The 20,275-nt window shown below is 44.6% G+C and overlaps 1 protein-coding gene and 1 long non-coding RNA gene across 3 annotated transcripts in view; both read left to right on the top strand.

Annotated features, from left to right (window-relative positions):
• Nucleotides 1–4,834, top strand: part of LOC147737923 (uncharacterized) — a 40,755-nt gene extending 35,921 nt beyond the window's left edge. Inside the window, exon 4 of the mRNA XM_086956581.1 lies at nucleotides 3,853–4,834. Coding sequence (XP_086812707.1) covers nucleotides 3,853–4,759 — 907 coding nt within the window. The 3' untranslated portion in view covers nucleotides 4,760–4,834. The remainder of the gene's footprint in view (nucleotides 1–3,852) is intronic.
• The window catches only part of LOC147737922 (uncharacterized), a 288,729-nt gene that overhangs the window by 154,795 nt on the left and 113,659 nt on the right, over nucleotides 1–20,275 (top strand). The gene's annotated exons all lie outside the window — the stretch shown is intronic.

The following is a 20,275-nucleotide window of genomic DNA, read 5'->3' as shown; positions in this document are numbered from 1 at the left end:
ATACTAATCAGGTGATATCTGTCCTGTTATATTAGTGCCCATAAATCTATGCATTAACCTTTTCCTTTATGCTTTAGGCTATATATATATATTCCCTACTGTATTAATCTCTTTTCTTGCAGCGGTGTGCAGTCCTGTTATAATTCATTCTTTTCCTTTTCAGCTACACTGCTATATGTGAATGTGTTAATAACTTGTGTGCTATTCTAATAAAGAGACCCCATAGATCTGTGTATTATCTATTCCCTTTTACTTCTAGTTATTGTGATGTTATATTGTGTAATAAAGGGACCCCAGGTTCTTAGTTGACCAATGTGTAAGTGTTGTTCTTATGGTATGACTAACCTTTTCTTCTAGCTGGATGCTGCTATGTGCACGGAGGCCTATCCCGTCCGGGTAAGTGGTGCACAGATAATTAGGAAGTAGGGAGCGTCTAAATCAGGGAATAACCTTTATACATCAGACATTTGGCTAGTCTTGTGTGTGAGGATTGGATCTCCTATTTGCCACATAAGGGATAATATTATATATGAGACACCCTCAGTAGATATTAGACATATAGTGAAACTTCCCAACAGAGTGAGTCAAAGATATTCATAGGACGTGATCGCCGATGTGTTGCGGCGTTATTGATACCACTGGAAGGATACAGTGTTTATCAGTGTGAAAGCTTGTGAGCGTATAACCAACACGGGACTGTGTTGGTTGTGTGATGCGCCGGGGGGATACAGCGTGTGTACCCGCTGGATTGGGGCTTCTGTGATGCGCTGGGGGGATACGGCGCTTATACCCGACGGAAGACTGCGGCTTGCGTGAGCACCAACCAGGGTTGGTGTGTAATGGTAATTGCATGAGAACTGCCTCCTTCACAGGTAAAGGTTGGTAGTATAGCCTGGGTATGACTTACCGCGAGGCTATAAGGTATGAGTGTGGTGTAGGATATGGAATTCCTTAGTAATATTCTTAGTGATCCCTATAGATTTAGTGGTGTTTTTGATGATATGAGCTTGTATATTGCTAATTCGCTATCCCCAGGAGGGTACCTAGGTACTCTGGCAAGTAGGCTCTGGGGAGGGAGATGGTTACGTTTTGACTGGATAGGTGGTGTCTTGGTAGGTTGGTGATATCTGGTCAGAAAATCCGGTCATTACAGCATGGCACACAGGGATGTGCCATGTCGACTCTTCACTTTGTTCTGCACCAAGATACACAACCTGCAAAGGCAGTGTGTGAGTGTCAGGGTACAGGGCCTCTAAGGGTGGCACAATAAGTGATGCAGCCCTTAGAGGCCTTCTTTGTTCACAGTGTGTTGTAGACGAATCTAGAACTCTAGTGTAAGTTTCCCGATTCGTGCCCAAATATAGGTATAACTCTTCATATCCTTATATAGGCATAAGAATCATAACCATATTTAGACATGGCCAATGCAGTTCAAATACGGCATGGCTACTTCCACTAGTTCCTAGAATGCACAACGATTTCTTGGAAAAACTAACCTTCAGCAGTCCGGGACTTTCCCCTGCTCAAGTATTGATTTGTCCAACAAATCATGGAGTTTCCAAAGAACTGCGAGTTCTTTGTGACTTTATTATGTCCAACCTTACGTCAAACTCGGCACCTTCCAGGTATAAATATACCCACATCAGCCCTAGCAAACAAACAGTGGTTTGGAGCAGATCGACTAACTACTTGCCTGACGCCCTGCTGTAGCGAGTGCCGAAGGAAGCCGACTCTCCAGCTGACGCACTGAGAAAGATGCTGTCTTTTCTCCTGCCGAGAAATCCAGCTCCAGTGTTTCCCTGCTACCCTTGCAGGTTACTGGGAGATCGGATCCTGAGAGAGAGATACAAGACCTCCTTCGTTCTAAAACCTAGGTACGGAGCTGATTAGACTCTTAGAGAAATCTTGGATAGATTCTTGGCAAAAAATACTGAACTTAAGCTACACCTCACTTACTTCTTCCCTCGTACTAGACTTAGGTTAGGTACACCGGGGTAGGCGTATTTTAGACGCACAAGTTGAGAACTTATAGTCGTTATTTATCATCATATGTATTTTATCCGTTTTATGTATCTTATGGTGTAAAAACCATAATATGCTTTTACAGTATTATTTCATAATACTCTTTTTACTGTACGCACTTTACTTCATTGCAAGTATTGCGATTGTAGCAATTCACTTCTCTTGCATGAGAAAGAAGACTGCTCAATAAATAACCTTTTTATTGAAAACGCCTGCCTCTCTATTTTCTCTGAAAACTCTGGTGAAACGAAGCATGCACGATTGACTGAGTGAAATAGCCATCTATTGTTTCCGCGACTCTAGAGATATATTTCTTATTCTTGGGGAACAAAGTTGTCATGTTTATGTGGTTGTCAAAAACAAATCCCTTCTTGTTTATTCGAGAAAGTTTCTAGTGACCTCTGAGCTAGCTGCCATTCACAATTCAGTCTAACATATTCAATAGAGACCTAGTTGACTTCAGTCCTACGTCTAAGCTATCGTTTATGTTATTCCAATGCGTAGAGCCTATTGGAAAATATAGGAACTACACTACATGGCGTCCAACGCATTTCTCCTTCCTTTTCTGACTTTGCATATGTGCTGCACTGTACAACATGCATACAAAGTGGGAAAAGTTTCCCTTGTGTCTAGGCATAGCATTTTGTACAGGAAGTGTGTCTTTCCTGTACAAAATCTTTGCTGGATTCACACACACACCCTAGCGCTCTGGTGCTAAGGTGTGTGCATGGCGCAGGACCACTGTAATCAGTGCCAGCGCAAGGGAAAGGGAAGGAGAGAGCCATATCTTTGAAAATATGGTGCTCTCCTGCTCCCTCCCTGTCACGCAACACAGCCTCGCGGGGGGGGATGGGCTGCGCTGATAAATCTCCCCTAAAATGTCTTTTACAACCAGTTAAACATTGTGAATTTTCATTCCATTATGTTTCAATTTAGTAATTTTATATATCTTTACATCCAACAGAAAACAAACCTTGACTGTATGAAATGACCATCAATAATGAAGCGAATGCTGTAAATCTTCAATAATAGCAGAAATAATTAGCTACAGTATTCAGGAAAACATCAGTGCAGTCGGCGACAGAGGAACCTGCACACAAACTGACAGATCCCGGATGAAGCATCAAGGGCAGTTCAGTGATTGTAAGAGACTGAGCTGTACACCTCCACGCCGCAAGACCAAGAAATGACCTTAGGAAAAATAAGGCAACAACAATAACAAACCGCCTCCTGTATAAACAAGTGTCTAAAACCAACTTTGATCATGGGATCGGTATGAGGTAATTACAGCAGTGCTCTGTTTTCTAAAATGACGACAAGCCATCATTCAGTGCTCTAGCTGAATTGTAAATGCTTTCTGGCCAAACAACAGCAACATGAGAAAAGCACAACAGAGCGGAGCCAGACAAATGACGGGTAAAGAAAAGAGGAGTTCTTCTATCTAGAATACAACAGACTGTCACAATTTGCACCAGTCTGAAGGAAGATACATCTTTACCCGCAAGCGTGCATTGCCATAATCCAATCTAAAGGCGCAATCGCCTACATAGACACCTTCTAGATATTAGGAGTAAGGCAAATATTTGGTGGCAATCGCATTTTATTGTTAAAACAGAAATCAAACATACAAAATACTGCACACGTATAAAGTGTGTGAGAAAAAAACAAGTGCTCTATCGGCCATGTTGGCCCGTGAGGAAATGCAGTCATGGGATGTAGGCAAATATATACCCGACCCACGGACACTAACCAAGAAAGAAGAATCATACACATGCAGCAAGAGCTTTAGTTTGTCATCACTACTCAAGTTCCATCTGCAAACCTACACAGGAGAAAAAAGTGCAGTGAATGTGTAAAGAGCTTTAGTCAGTTATCAAACCTTCAAAGTCATGAGCGAACACGCACAGGGGAAAAGCCATATCATTGCAGTGAATGTGCAAAGTGCCTTAGTCGATTATCAGTGCTTCAAAGACATCAGCGAACACACACAGAGGAAAAACCATTCAAGTGCAATGAATGTGTAAAGAGCTTTAGTCGATTATCACTGCTTCAAAGACATCTGCAAATACAGATAGGGGAAAAAACATTCAAGTGCAGTGAATGTACAAAGTCCTTTAGTCACTTATCAAACCTCCAAAGGCATCAACAAACACACACAGGGGAAAAACCATTCAAATGCAGTGAATGTGCAAAGTGCTTTAATTGGTTATCACACCTTCAAAGTCATAATCGAACACACACAGGAGAAAAACCATTCAAGTGCAGTGAATGTGCAAAGTGCTTCAGTCACTTATCAAACCTCCAAAAAGATAAAAAAATACACACCGGGGAAAAACCATTCAAGTGCAGTGAATGTACAAAGTGCTTTAGTCACTTATCAAACCTCCAAACACATCAACTAACACACACAGCGGAAAAACCATTCAAATGCAGTGAATGTGCAAAGTGCTTTAATCGGTTATCACACCTTCAAAGTCATAATCGAACACACACGGGAGAAAAACCATTCAAGTGCATTGAATGTGCAAAGTGTTTTAGTCAGTTATCACACCTTCAAAGACATCAGCGAACATACATAATAGAAAACCCATTCAAGCGCAATGAATGTGGGAGGAACTTTAGTCAATTATCAGACCTGCAAAGACATCAACGAACGCACACAGGAGAAAAACTATTCAAGTACATTGAATATGCAAAGTGCTTCAGTGAGTCATCACACCGACAAAACCATCAGTGAACACACACAGGAAAAAAACATTCAACTGCAGTGAATGTGTAAAGAGCTTTAGTCGATTATCAAACCTCTAAACACATCAGCGAACACACACAGTGGAAAAACCCTATCATTGCAGTGAATGTGACAGTAGTTGTTGTTTCTCTTCAGTATTAAGGTATCATCAGTGAACTCACACAGGAGAAAAAACATTCAAATGCAATGAATGTGGGAAGAGCGTTAGTCAATTATCAGACCTACAAACACATCAGCGAATACACACCGGGGAAAAACCATATGATTGCTGTGAATGTTTGAAGAGCTTTAGTCATTTATCAGCCATATGAAAACATCAACAAACACACACACGGGAAAGCCACTCAAGTGTAATGAATGTGGGAAGAGCTTTAGTCGACAATTAGAGCTACAAAGTCATCAGCGAACACACAGGGGGAAACCATATAAGGGCACTGAAAGTGTGAAGGGCTTTTGTCAACTTTTGATCTCACACTGCCCTCAGTGAATACACTCCTTCATTTAACTCACATGGAAATAATCCTAGAGATGTAGAGATTCCAGAAAGAATTTAACAACATCAAAAATAATATTGACCCGCCTGAGGACATAGACAAGAGCTGAACAGTGCAGCTATAGTGAGAGGAATGAATTACAGAAAAAGATAAAATTCAAATTATGTGGGACATTGAAATACCAGATGATAGAAGATCCGACTAGCTGTAAAGAAGAAAAACAGATAACAGTATTGGCAGAATTATAAAAGTGTTTGTTTCCAGTGATTGTTCACTTCCATACACATAGCAAAGTGACATGATGTACCAGGATACACAGTGGGAGTCTAGTACAATGTGGATTAAAAGAAAAGAAACATTGTTGATTTTTATTTGGTGAAGGAGAGATACAAAGAAAAACATTCAATCGCACCTGACCACACAACCTGTAAAAGCAACACTGAACAATACTGGGACTAACAGCGGTATTTGCAGCTAACTTGTCGGATTAGTGATGAAACGTATAAACCCAACACACCCAGAGTGGACATGTTGTCAGGGCTCTGGAGATGGAAACTTCATTGGTAAAATGTATGTATTACTATTAACAAATGCCACTGCAGTACATGTAATGAACTAAAGCGAAGAACAGGTGTTCAAGAAATAACCTATTTTTAGATATAAAAGAGCATATACCTTGTTTTTAAGTAACGTTTGCTGCATTGTTTACACACTTTTATCGGTTGATGGATCAGCTCGTGCCTCGGGCCTTATAACTAAGTGTGACCCGTGGCTCCTATCCAACTTGGCTATCCCTATTCATTTTGGGACTTGCCAAACTCTACTTTTTACCAGAATTGAGTCATTGTAAGCAGTAGACTCTGTTTGAAGAATGTGGTGAAATCCCACATCGAAAGCATATATGTGCCAGGACAATCAGTTGCACTCCCAGCAACTCATCTTCCAAACTTGATTGTCCCTTGTCCTCAAATTTTCTGAATGATTTGTCATATGAATGCCAGAAGTGGCAGTGACATTCATGACGCTAAGGCTAACAAGAATGTGTGGGAGATAGAGAGGGGGAGAGATAAAGAGAGCGAGAGAGACAAAGAAAGGGGGAGAAAAAGAGAGAACGGGAAGGAGGGGGAACAGCACGTTATTTGTAATCACCCAAAAATAGAAGAAGCAGCCGAATACATGTTAATGTGTGACATCACCAGACAAACGGGCTGAACACCTGTGAATTTATATGTTTATTTTTAATACCTATAGACCCATGTCATGCCAATAAACAGGGCACAAGTAAGTAAAATAGTGAAGGAACCCATTATCATATGCAAATCACAGTGACATCACATGTAGTGGCATCACAAGAAGTGATGTCAGGCCCTTATAATGATGTTCATGTGAAAGGTTGAAAGCCAGTTTTAAAAACAAGAAACATAAAATAATATAAAAATAAGTTTTTGGTTTCAGTTTTTATACATCATGTGTTTTTCCCACTATTAGTTTGTAACTAAACTCGGAAATGACTGAAAGTGTAAATATTTTTAAACAGATATGTGGAAGTTGGAAATTTCATTTTTAAACAGTTTTCAGCGAATAAATAAAATGTGCTTTTAATTTGCATTTGTTTTCTGACTTTATTCTTTATCCAGCGCCTAAGCCCCAAAGTGTTTCACATTTACAATGTATTAAAAATAGAAGGCCTAATTTTGTCGAGTTCTCTGTTCCTCTCTTGCGCCACTCACACAAACAAACACACAGAGGCCTCTGTCTGCAGTGCTGGGGCACAAAGTAACAATTATCAGTTGCAGGCTAAGGAGCTAGGTGGAACTGAGTCCTGTTTCTAGATAATAGTGGGAGGACCCCTTCAAACTGTGGCTACCCCCGACTTGTGCCGTGCTGATAAAGCAATAGTGAATTTGAGTAATTTATGATGAATTGAAATGAGAGTAAGAGAAGAAGAGAGCAAGGTGCAGGATATATTAAAGAAAATGAAAAAAAGAGACACAAGACTTTACCCTGTTCGGTGTACTAGCACTTTACATAAACAAGTTGTGCTTTGCGTTGTGTACAGGCTGTCACCCCCTTTGTATGTAAATGAGCTTCTGTGACCAGACACCCCAGGCTCCCATCTCTTCAAGTGCGGATGATAATGTGAGCACTGTAAGGTAATCACAAACTAGGGCTATATTGAGAAATAATTGGCTTCCAGGTCACACCGCAGTTCTTTATTAGTTTTATTTAATTTACTTTAATTTTCAGCAATTCTCCACGTTATTTTTTCACAGTATTACGCTTCAGGTCACTCTTAGCTCTCCATCAGTTAAACGTGAGGTTTGATGTAGGATTTGTTGTTAGTGTTCCTAGACCATGTCCCAATCCCTTTGTCCTTGATTTGTCGGCATGTGTTTTGTCCACACACTGGTCTGGGATGGGCCATCTCAAGGTAGATGGCGCTGTAATAGGAATAATGAATCAGACATACATGAAATTGTAGGTAAACAAATATGTGCCTTTCAGTTCTCAGGCACCACCAGACTCACATGTACACATGTAATTGAGCACCAGACTAAAGTGACTCCTCCCTATATAAATATGTGCCATCAGTAATCGGGCTGATGGTTCCGCTGATGCGCACAGCAAATTAAGTTTCTGGGATTGTACGCATTGGCCTAAATTTTAATTGCTGAAGTTTCACGCAGTTTCGCTGACACGCACAACTTATAAGGTTTGTGGATATTGTGCACTGTAAGTAGATCACTGAAGATCTTCCTTAAGTAGTAAGTAGGTCAAAACATAGTACATACATCATGCAAAATGTCACTGCCCCTCCCTTATTTTTGATATCTCCAGGAGTTCCTCCTCTCTCGTGAAAGATGGGTTTCACACATTATGCTCGTGTCTGTGGCACTTCCTTAAGTGCAGAGAGGAAAGCCTCATGGTTAATGCATTGTTTGGGCTCTGAGGGACAAGAATTCTTTGAACACCTTCCTGAGCTCTCTGATAGTGACTCTGCCACTCTTAATGAATATGTGATCGGCATCAAAAAGTTGGACTTGCACTACCTCCCCAAAGTGAGTACTGTCCTTTAATGATATCACTTCGGGAGAAGAATGCAAAGGCAGGATGAGTCGGTGGAACAGTACATAACTAATTTGCACAAATTGGCTTCCACGTGCAATGTTTGTGCAGCTTTAGAGGAGTGCTTAAGAGATCAGTTCATGTTGGGATATGCCCTCGACAAAACGAGACACGCCCTGTGGCAAAAAGACACGCCATCTCTTCAAGAAGTGCTGACCATAGCCAAAAGTCACGAGCATTCAAAAGCGTGTATTGATATTATATGCAAAGACAGTTCAGGTGATAAAAAGGAGTATGTTAATGTCAAATTGCTGGTGGATAGATTTGTTAAACCCAAATCGAACACCACTTCAAAGCCCTTTAACACAAAGAATTTTCAGGGGAAGTGCTTCAGGTATGGCAACTCTGACCTTATGGCCAACTTTAACCTGTTGCGTGCATCGGACGGCCCGGCCATCCATCGTCACAGTGAGCATGTGCGGAGGATGGCAGGGGACCCCCCGAACCGCGCCCACTCATTATTATGCACACACCGCGGCAAAATTTGTGCCGCAGTCAACAGGTTACAGACTACTTGGGCTGAAAGGCCATGTGCAAACCTTGTGAGAGAAAAGGTCACGTCTCAAAGAGCTGCAGAATGAGCAACGAGCATAAAAAAGTCAGGGAAGTTGATCTTTATGAAGAAGAATTGGAAGGAAACAATATTCTCCCAGTCACAGGGAATATTAGTGATGGCCCTCAGGAGCTAGTTTTGATCAATGATGCTCCAGTGAGCATGCTCTTCGACTCTGGGGCCAAGATAATGCTAGTCCCAAAAACATTTTATGAGTGTAATCTGCTGGGCAAAGTCACCGTGTTGAAGCCAGACATTAGACCAATAGGTTAAGGTGGAGTGACTATTGAGTTGCTGGCTTATTTCTGGGGCACAATTGACTTCAAAGGGAGAGTCATCCCTGGTAAAATCTATGTCTTGATGAAAGGGGACCCGCTCATAAGTTGGTTCCATCAACGTGATCTACTTATCTGCCTTGATCCCAATGAGATCTGTCTGCCTAAATGAATTACCACCAGTTAGGGTTGTTAGTAATACTAATCGAGACTGGATCAAGGAATTACCTGAGGTCTTTGCAGGCGAACTGGGTTTGTCTAAAAAAACTATGTACATTGGATAAAGGTCAAATCTAACACCAAAAACAGTTAATGTCAGGAATGCACCTGTGAAAGTAAGGGAGAGCATAAAAGTTGAATTAGACAATCTCTTATCCAAGTGCATCATTTGAGAAGTTGAAGCAACGGAGTTGCTCTCTCCTGTTGTTATGACCCGCAAAGCCAATGGGGAGGCCAGGCTCTGTGTCAGCTCGAGGGAGCTCAACAACTCAGTTATTGTTGATCATTACCCTTTACCCAACATAACTAAAATGCTGTGTTCTCTTGAGGGGGCAAGGCATTTTTCTTCCTTGGACTTGACCTCCGCCTATCACCACGCCAGCCTTCACTCCTCTTCAGAACATTCAGAATATTCACTCCTCTTCCCAGGACCTTATCTTCTGTGTAACACCCTTTGGTACCTTTAGAGTTCTAAGAATGCCTTTCGGACTGATTTCTGCAGTCTCATTTTTTCAGAGGGTGATGGAGGGCATTCTTGGAGGCCTTCAGGGTGTCAAGGTATACCAAGATGATGTACTCCTCTTTGGTGTGGATTTTGAGGGGCATAATGGGAGGCTGGGTGCAGTATTAAAGAAGTTGCGCAATGCTGACCTCACCCTTAGGGCTTACAAGCGCAAATTTGGTGTAAAAAAAATAGAGTAAATTGGATATGGATGTCTTTAACGCCTTCGACGCTCATGACGAGCTGGGCTCGTCATGCAGTGCACTGCTCCTGCGCTGATGACGAGCCCAGCTCGTCATGAATAATGGAGATGTTCAATAGTCAGCACAGCAGGGGAATTCCCTTAGCATTGAAGGTGTTAATAAGACTCTCGTTGATAGTGCCCCTATCATTGAGCATATGTCAACCACTGATCGCACCCGACCGCCCAGCAGATCCATTGCTGTTGCGGAGAGGGTTGCCACAGCAACGCCGCCCTCGGCCACAGGACACGCCTATCGAAGCTGAGCACGCCCACAAGCCAGCCTTTAAATTGATTCGCGCTGCCTACTAGCGCTGTTGTCACAGACTCTCTCCTGAGGCGGAAGCCGGGAGATTTTAGCTCACTAGCACGTTGTGTTTTTAAAACTGTAATTTACTGTCACCTGAATTGACTCTGAAGCGCTCGCTTCGCTGATCGCACCCGACCGCCCAGCAGATCCATTGCTGTTGCGGAGAGGGTTGCCACAGCAACGCCGCCCTCGGCCACAGGACACCCCCATTGAAGCTGAGCACACCCTCTACTATCCAATCCAATACTATTTTACATGCACAGGAACCGGAAGCGCAGCGGACGAGCGCAGCGGGCGCGACGATTGCGCGCCAAAGGCGCGCATAAGGCAAGCTCGTCTGCGCTCGTCCGCGCCGAGGGGTGGCCTAGGGCCACCCCCCCTGCTCCGCCTGGTCCCCGGCCCATCACCAACTCCCCACTGCTATCCTACTCCTCCGCAGAACTCCTCAGTTATAAACCATACACCGAGAAAGCCCATCCCTTACCCCTCCTTAACTACAACTCTTGCATCGGACCGCTTAAATGTCCCACATGCACGAAGACGCCGCCTACAGACCCTACTACCTCCCCACCTACAGTGTCTGCAGCCCTAATAAACGTACGTTCCTTACCTAAGCACAAATTTGAAATCGCCGAGTTCATTGACTCCCATGATCTGGATATATTATTTATTACCGAGACATGGGGAGACGAATCCTCTGGACCTGACTTCAGAGACGCCATGCCCAACAACTATTGTGTAAGCAAGCTAGATAGACCATTAAGAAAAGACGGAGGAATAGCAATTATACACAAAGAACACCTAAAACTAACAACATCAGAGACAACTCTCTCTGAGTGCGAGGCTCTCCTTTTTGCCATATGCATCTCCAGTAAAACTACCTTTAGAGGTTTGCTAATCTACCGACCCCCAGGATCCAGATCAAAATTTCTCTCAAGCTTAGACAAAATCATCGAGATGTCTATTGGATCCCAACACTTTACCGTTTTGGGTGACTTCAATTTTCATCTTGAATCTCCTGAAGACCCTGATACAGGAACAATACTTGGTGACTTAGAGACAGTAGGCCTTCTGCAAATTGTTAAACCTCCCACCCATTTAGCAGGGCACACCCTAGACGGCCTCTTTACCAACAACAGAGACATCGCAATCACTAAGGTCATCCCTCTAATTTGGACAGGCCATTCTGCAGTATGCTTTTCAGTTCCCATTAATCCTTGCCCACCCTCCCAGACAAATTCTGGATCAACGAAGTTCAGAGACTGGAAGAACATTAATCTCAACCAGCTTACTCAGATCATACATGACAGCCCTCCGCTAAACAATCAGGACCCCGTAGCTGCTTCAGCTACTTACCTGGAGAATCTGAACGAAGCTTGTAACGAGCTAGCTCCCACAAAAACCTCTCACAGGAACAGAAAGCTTCCATCTGCCCCCTGGTTCTCTGAATCCCTCAGATTACAGCGTCAATATTGCAGAAACTTAGAAAGGCAGTGGCGCCGACATTATAATAACTCGGACAAGAGTATCTATAAAAACGCCCTCTCTAATTACAAAAAACTCATTACATCCGAGAAAACCACCTACTACACCAATCAAATTAATCAGGCCAAACACTCATCAGGAAAACTGTTCCAGGTGGTAACATACCTGTCCAATCCTCTGCCACCTTCCTCAGAGGGATCCCAGGCCATTTCAGATGCACTGGCCAAATTTTTCGAAGATAAGGTCAGAGCCATCTTTTCCACTTTCTCTCCTGACCCTTTCTTATCCTATACCGAGCACTCCATTGTCAATAATACTCCACAATTTGCAGCCTTCCAAAACACCACGAAAGAAACTGTTCAACCCCTGATCGCCCGAACCAAATCCGGATCACCGCTTGACCCATGCCCTCCTGCCGTTCTCAACCTCGTCTCAGAAGCCGTTGCTCCGTCACTAACCACTATATGCAACGCAATGTTCACATCCGGCACCTACCCTTCGGTATGGAAGGAAGCCATTATTAAACCGTTACTCAAAAAACCCAGTCTAGACCCTGCTCTTCCAGCCAGCTACAGGCCTATTGCATGCCGCCCTTTTCCGGCCAAAATCTTTGAAAAGATCATGAACCAGCAATTGTCAACATACATCCACAACAACCTCCTATTGGATGATACCCAGTTCGGGTTCCGTCAGGGACACGGCACGGAGACAGCACTCCTGAAAGCTGCGGACGAGATACGATCCACTATGGATAATGGAGGAGCCGCAATCCTCATACTTTTAGATCTGTCCGCAGCCTTCGACACGGTCGATCACACCACACTGATCGACCGTGTCGCGGCTATAGGAATAAGGGACAAGGCTAAGGAGCTTCTCGCCTCATTCTTGTCCAACCGCCCACAAACGGTGAAGTTGGGACAATACACCTCCCAGACCTTCTCCTTGCCTTGCGGTGTACCACAGGGATCCTCGCTAAGCCCGACACTGTTCAATATATATGTGTCGGACTTAGCGAGGGTCATCAAATCCCACGGAATCTCTCTCACCACATACGCAGACGACACACAACTGGTGTTGTCCGTATACGATGATGGCCAAACAGTAGCTGCAAACTTCCAATCTGGTATGAAGGCAATAAGCTCCTGGATGTCATCAAACTGCCTCAAGCTAAATTCTGATAAAACAGAAGTGATGACATTCGGGAGACTACAACCAATCTGGTCTCCACAATGGTGGCCCCAACAAATGGGACAACCTCCAGAACCAGTAGTCAAGGTACGATATTTGGGGGTTATCTTTGACGACAAATTGTCCTTCCAGCAGCATGCCAATTCAGTGGTTTCATCCTCCTTCCACACCTTAAAAAAGATCAAAAAACTCATTCCTTATTTACCATCTTCTGCAGGCAAAACTTTAGTCAGCACATTAGTCTTTTCCAAAATGGACTATTGTCATGCCTTGCTTCTAAACGCACAACAAAAGGTCCTCAACAAACTACAGACTGTACAGAATGCAGCAGCCAGGACCCTGCTACCCATTCCCAAATTTGCATCTGTCTCCCCCTACATCCAACAGCTACATTGGCTGCCGGTGAGGAGCCGCATCAAATTTAAAGCCTTATGTATAGCTTACAAAGCGATCCACAATCATGGCCCCCTATTCCTAAAACAAGCCTTCCGCCCGCTCGAACAGCAAGGAACATTGCGTTCATCCTCGGCCCACCTGCTAACAGTCCCCCGCACAAGAAGGGCTAACTGGGGAGACAAACGCTTCACCGTTGCCACAGCCAGATTGTGGAACACACTCCCTCTCCACATCAAATGTGCACCAACTCTGCTCAATTTCAGAAAAAAACTGAAAACATGGTTGTTCCAAGCCTAAACTCCCCTTCTCCGACAGAGAGTTCTGTGATAACAGCGCTGAGACACCCTCGGGTATTTGCGCGCTCTAAAAATCGACATAATAAATAAATAAATAAATAAAATAAATTCATTGAGTGTAATACAAGATTGGATTTTTAACGCAGTTGAGTACTGTCTTCCACTATCTATAAAAAAAACATAAACACCGTCCTCCTGCCCCCTGGTTTACAGAGCAATTAAAAACAGGAAAACACAAATGTAAAGCTCTGGAAAGGAGCTGAAGGAAGAAATATATGCAGGTCTCTAAATCTAAATATAAACAAGGTCTAAAATACTACCAAACTCTTTGTAAATTAGCAAGGAAGGAATATGTTTCCTCCACTATTTCTAATGGCAAAAATTGTTTGCGTACCCTGTTTGCTATGGTAAAAAAAACTTGCTGGCTCTGATACACAGTCAATGACACCTACCTTAAATGAGCAACGATGCGACAGCCTTGCTAACTACTTTGTGGATAAAGTAGAGCAAATACACTCTGTATTACAACATACTCAGCTAGTGGCATCTGTTATGTCGCCCTTCACGTCTGAGTCTGATTACAGGGTGAAGGACTCCATTAGACTGAAATCTTGGATACCTTTTGACAGTAATTCTTTAAAAAAGATTTTAAATAGTATTACACCTCGCTCCCCATGTGATCTCATTCTTGTATCCTTGCTGCAGCAGTTGGAATCATCTTCTTTGATGTTAATTATGCAGCTGCCAAATGCCTCTATCCAAGAAGCTACTGTACCCTCAGTCTGGAAACATGCAAAGGTCCTTCCTCTTTTAAAAAAGGCCAATGCTGATTCATCTCAGCCATCTAATTTTAGGATTATTTCTTTGCTTCCTACCTATTCCAAAATCCTTGAAAAGCATGTTAACCAGCAACTAACTCAATTTGTTGAATCTACTAACTTTCTACACTCCTCTCAGTCCGGATTTAGAGCCGGTTATTCCACTGAGACAACTCTGCTTGGAGTATCAGAAATGATACAGCAGTGACTGGATTCTGGGGACACCATGGCCCTTATATTGCTTGACCTGCGTGTTGCATTTGACACAGTGTCCCATATTGTGTTAATTAAATCTTTGCAATCCATTGGCATTACTGGCTGTGCACTTGACTGGCTTTCATCTTTTCTAGCCAAATGGACTTTTCAAGTTTTCTCAGCTAGAGACACTTTTAAAACTCATTCCTCTTTTTATGGGGTACCCCAGGGCTCTATCTTAAGCCCTCTTCTATTTAATCTGTATTTTAAACCTCTGGCAACAATAGCAGAGGAGGTGGGGTTGTGCCTTTTCTCTTATGCTGATGATACCCAGATCATCTTTTCCCTTTATACGGAAAAGACGTTTGGACCCTCAGTTCTTCAGACTGCTATGAGGAACATTGCATCTTGGATGCAAGCCAATCTTCTTAAATTAAACAGTGAAAAAACTGAGGTCCTTATTTTGAGTAAAAATTAAACTCTTTGGGGCCCCCAGCATTGGCCGTGTGAAATGGGTGATCTTCCTCAACCTTCTGTGTACATGCGACATTTGGGAGTTCTCATTGTAATGTAATGTAATGTAATGTAAAAATTACTTGTAAAGCGCAACTTTTACCGGACGGTTTCTTGGCGCTGGGGCGGAAGAGCAGCAGGAAGAGAAAAGTGTAAGGAGTGTTAAGTGTAGATACTGCAGAACAGGTGAGTTTTAAGAAGGGATCTAAAGTGAGGGTAGGACAGAGAAAGCCTGAGTTCTGCTGGGAGTGAGTTCCAAAACGAAGGAGCCAGAAACGAGAATCTAAGGCCCCCGTGTTTCTTGCGTTTAAACCTCGGAATTTGAAGGAGAGCCAGATGAGAAGAGCGAAGATGTCGCGTAGGAAGGTAGGGGAGCAAAAGAGAAGAAATAAAAGAGGGGCCCAGACCGGCCAAAGATTTATAAGTTAGACAGCCCAATTTAAATTTGTAACGCTCAGAAACCGGGAGCCAATGCAAGGCTTTGAGCAGTGGGCGGACGTGATGATGCTTGGGTTGATGGTAAATCAGGCGGGCCGCCTGATTCTGAACCAGCTGCAATCTTTTTATTTGGTAGTCTGGGATACCCACATACAGGGCATTTTTATTTTATTTTTTTTTATTTTATTTGGCGATTTTTAGAGCGCGCAAATACCCAAGGGTGTCTCGGCGCTAAAGTTGCAGAACTCTCTGGCGGATAGGGGGGGAATTAGGCTGGGAACAACCAAGTTTTCCGTTTTTTTCTGAAGTTGAGCAGAGTTGGGGCACATTTGATGTGGAGAGGGAGCGTGTTCCATAATTTGGCAGTGGCAACAGAAAAACGTTTGTCGCCCCAGTTGGCCCTTCTTGTGCGAGGGACTCTTAGCAGATGAGCCGAGGATGAACGTAATGTTCTTGGGTGTTCGAGCGGGCGGAAGGCTTGTCTTAGGAATAGAGGGCCGTGGTTATGGATAGCTTTGTAAGCTATGCATAAAGCTTTGAATTTAATGCGGCTCCTCACCGGCAGCCAATGTAGCTGTCGGATGTAGGGGGAGACAGATGCAAATTTGGGAATGGATAACAGAGTCCTGGCCGCTGCATTTTGCACTGTCTGTAATTCGTTAAGGACCTTTTGTTGTGCGTTTAGTAGCAAGGCATTACAATAGTCAGTTTTGGAAAAGACTAACGTGCTGACTAAGGTTTTGCCTGCGGATGATGGTAGGTACGGGATTAATTTTTTGATCCTTTTTAATATGTGGAAGGAAGATGAAACCACCGAGTTGGCATGCTGCTGGAAGGACATCTTGTTATCAAAGATAACACCTAGGTTTCGTACCTTATTTACTGGTTCTGGAGGTTGTCCCATCTGATGGGGCCACCATTGAGGGGACCAGGTTGTTGGCAATCTCCCGAATGTCATCACTTCTGTTTTATCAGAATTTAGTTTAAGACAGTTGGATGACATCCAGGAGCTTATTGCCTTCATTCCAATTTGGAAATTAGCAGCTACAGAGGTGCCATCGTCGTATACGGACAACACCAGTTGGGTGTCGTCGGCGTATGTAGTGAGGGAGATTCCGTGGGATTTGATGACCCTCGCTAAGTCGGACACATATATATTGAATAGTGTCGGGCTTAGCGAGGATCCCTGTGGTACTCCACAAGGCAGGGAAAAGGTCTGGGAGGTGTAATGGCCTAGCTTCACCGTTTGTGGGCGGTTGGACAGAAATGAGGCGAGAAGATCCTTAGCTTTGTCTTTTATTCCTATGGCCGCGACACGGTCGATCAGAGTGGCATGATCGACCGTGTCGAAGGCTGCGGACAGATCTAAAAGTATCAGGATTGCGGCTCCTCCGTTGTCCATTGTGGACCGTATCTCGTCCGCTGCTTTTAAGAGCGCAGTCTCAGTTCCGTGGCCCTGTCGGAACCCAAACTGGGTGTCATCCATAGCCCTGGGCGTAGTGGGCGTAGTGGGGCTTCGCGGAGCTACGTGAAGTGGGAGAGAAACTACGCCCACCTCCGCACTCCGCGTAGCCCCACTACGCACCACAGGCCTCCCTCCCGCCCTCCCTAAATACGTTAAATTAAAAGGGTAAAATAATTAAAAGGCACTTACCTTGCCCGCCGCTGCCCGCCGCGTCCCCGGGGCTCGCTATCTTCATTGCTGCCGTCTTGTTTACTAATGCGCATGCGCGGGCGGCCGCGCATGTGCATTTTCTCGTGAGAAATGCGCATGCGCGGCCGCCCGCGCATGCGCATTAGTACACAAGACGGCAGAATGAAGATAGCGAGCCCCGGGGACGCGGCGGGCAGCACAGGGCAAGGTAAGTGCCTTTTAACTAATTTAAACTTTTAATTTAAAGTATTTAGGGAGGGCGGGAGGGAGGCGGGTGGCGGCCAGCTACGCTCCGTCTGCGGAGCGTGCATAGTGCCGCCTGGCTACGCCCGCTACGCAAAATGCGGAGTAGGCGGCACTACGCACACTCCGTGCACGGAGCGTAGCTGGCCGCCCACCCCTAGTCATCCAGTAGGTTGTTGTTGTGAATATAGGTTGACAGCTGAGAGTTCATGATTTTTTCAAAAATCTTAGCAGGGAATGGGAGGCATGCGATGGGCCTGTAGCTGGCAGGAAGGAGAGGGTTTAGGCTGGGCTTTTTTAGTAGAGGTTTGATAATAGATTCCTTCCAAACCGAGGGGTAGGTGCCGGATGTAAACATTGCGTTACAAATGGTAGTTAGTGACGGGGCAATAGCGTCAGGGATAAGATTAAGAACGCCTGGAGGGCAAAGATCGAAAGGTGAACCAGATTTGGTTCGGGCGATCAAGGGTTGAATGATTTCTTGCGTGGTGTTTTCAAAGGCTGCAAATTCTGGGGCATTATCGGCGGTAGATTGCACGATGGAAGTTAGAGAAGGGTCAGGCGGGAAAGTGGAAAAAATGGCTCTGACCTTATCTTCAAAGAATTTGGCCAATGCGTCCGAGAGGGCCTGAGATCCTTCTGAACGGGGTGCAGGAGGATTGGACAGGTATGTTACCACCTGGAATAGTTTCCCTGTTGAGTTTTTGGCCTGATTGATTTGGTTGGTGTAATAGGTGGTTTTCTCAGCTGTTATGAGTTTTTTGTAGTTGGAAAGGGCGTTTTTGTAGGTAATCTTGTCAGTGTTATTGAAGTGGCGACGCCACTGCCTTTCTAAATTTCTACAGTATTGTCGCTGTAGTGGGAGCGACTCGGAGAACCAAGGGGCTGAGGGAAATTTTCTATTCCGGTGAGAGGTTTTTGTGGGAGCTAGCTTGTTACATGCTTCATTCAGATTCTCCAGGTAAGTAGCCGAAGCTGCTATGGGATCCTGTTCGTTTGGCATGGGGCTGTCTCGCATCATCTGAGTGAGATGGTCGAGATTAATGTTTTTCCAGTCTCTGAAATTGGTAGACTGAGAAAGTGTCGGGGGGGACCGGGGTTGGTGGGAATGGAGAAGCATATTGCAGAGTGATCTGTCCAAACTAGAGGGATAACCCTAGTGATAGAGATCTTAGGGTTGTTGGTAAAAAGTCCGTCCAGAGTGTGTCCTGCTCTATGGGTGGGTTGTTTAACAATTTGTAGGAGACCAGCTGCCTCTAGGTCACCGAGTATTGTTGCAGTATCGGGGTCATCCAGAGCTTCAAGATGAAAATTGAAATCACCCAAGATGGTAAAGTGTGGGGATCCAATTGACGTCTCGATGATGTTATCTAAGAGCGAGAGAAATTTAGATCTGGATCCTGGGGGACGGTAGATTAACATGCCTTTAAATGTTGTTTTGCTGGAGAGGCATATAGTAAAAAGGAGAGCCTCGCACTCAGAGAAGGTTGTCTCTGTTGTAGTTAGTTTAAGGTGGTCTTTATAAATGATCGCTATTCCTCCGCCTTTTCTTATACGTCTGTCTAGCTTGCATACACAGTAGTTATTAGGCGTAGCATCTCTGAAGTCAGGGCCAGAGGATTTGTCTCCCCATGTCTCAGTGATAAATAATATGTCTAATTTATGTGAGTCTATGAAATCGTCGATTTCAAGTTTATGTCTTGGCAGGGAGCGTACATTTATGAGTGCTGCTGACACTAAAAGGGGAGGGGTTATGGGATGAGCAGGCAAAGTCTCAGTGCAAGTGGGACATTTAAGCGGTCCTATACAAGGGTTGTTATAGTTGAAGTGAGGTAGAGAGTGGGCTGTCTCTGCTTTAGGTTTGATACTAAGGAGTTCAGCAGAGGAGTAAGTTAGTGGTGATAGGTTGGTGGCGGGCCGGGGTTGCGGTGGCACAGGGGGGGTGGCCCTAGGCCCGGCCTCGGGGCGGACGAGCGCAGACGAGCTTGCCTTATGCGCGCCTTTGGAGCGCAATCGTCGCGCCCGCTGCGCTCGTCCACTGTGCTTCCGGTTCCTGTACATGTAAATAGTGGTGGGGTAGGGTAGCGGTGGGCGTGGTCAGCTCTGATGGGCGTGGCCTGTGGCCGAAGGGCGGCGTTGCTATGGCAACCCTGTCCGCATCAGCAATCAATCTGCTGGGCGGTAGGGCGCGGATAGCGAAGCAAGTGACTCAGTATAAAAACAATCACGGTGAATACATGTAAATACAAGTGAAAATGAGCATAAAATCTCCCGACTTCCGCCTCAGGAGAGAGTCAGGGCAACAGCGCTAGTGAGCAGCGCGATCGTATTTAAGAGGCTGGCGGTGGGCGTGGTCAGCTCTGATGGGCGTGGCCTGTGGCCGAAGGGCGGCGTTGCTATGGCAACCCTGTCCGCATCAGCAATCAATCTGCTGGGCGGTAGGGCACGGATAGCGAAGCAAGTGACTCAGTATAAAAACAATCACAGTGAATACATGTAAATACAAGTGAAAATGAGCATAAAATCTCCCGGCTTCCGCCTCAGGAGAGAGTCAGGGC

Source organism: Lissotriton vulgaris, chromosome 1_1 (genome assembly GCF_964263255.1).
Source record: "Lissotriton vulgaris chromosome 1_1, aLisVul1.2, whole genome shotgun sequence".
In the NCBI taxonomy this organism is placed as follows: Eukaryota; Metazoa; Chordata; class Amphibia; order Caudata; family Salamandridae; genus Lissotriton; species Lissotriton vulgaris.
Note: the sequence above shows the minus strand (reverse complement) of the source record. Positions and strands in the feature narration are given on the sequence as shown.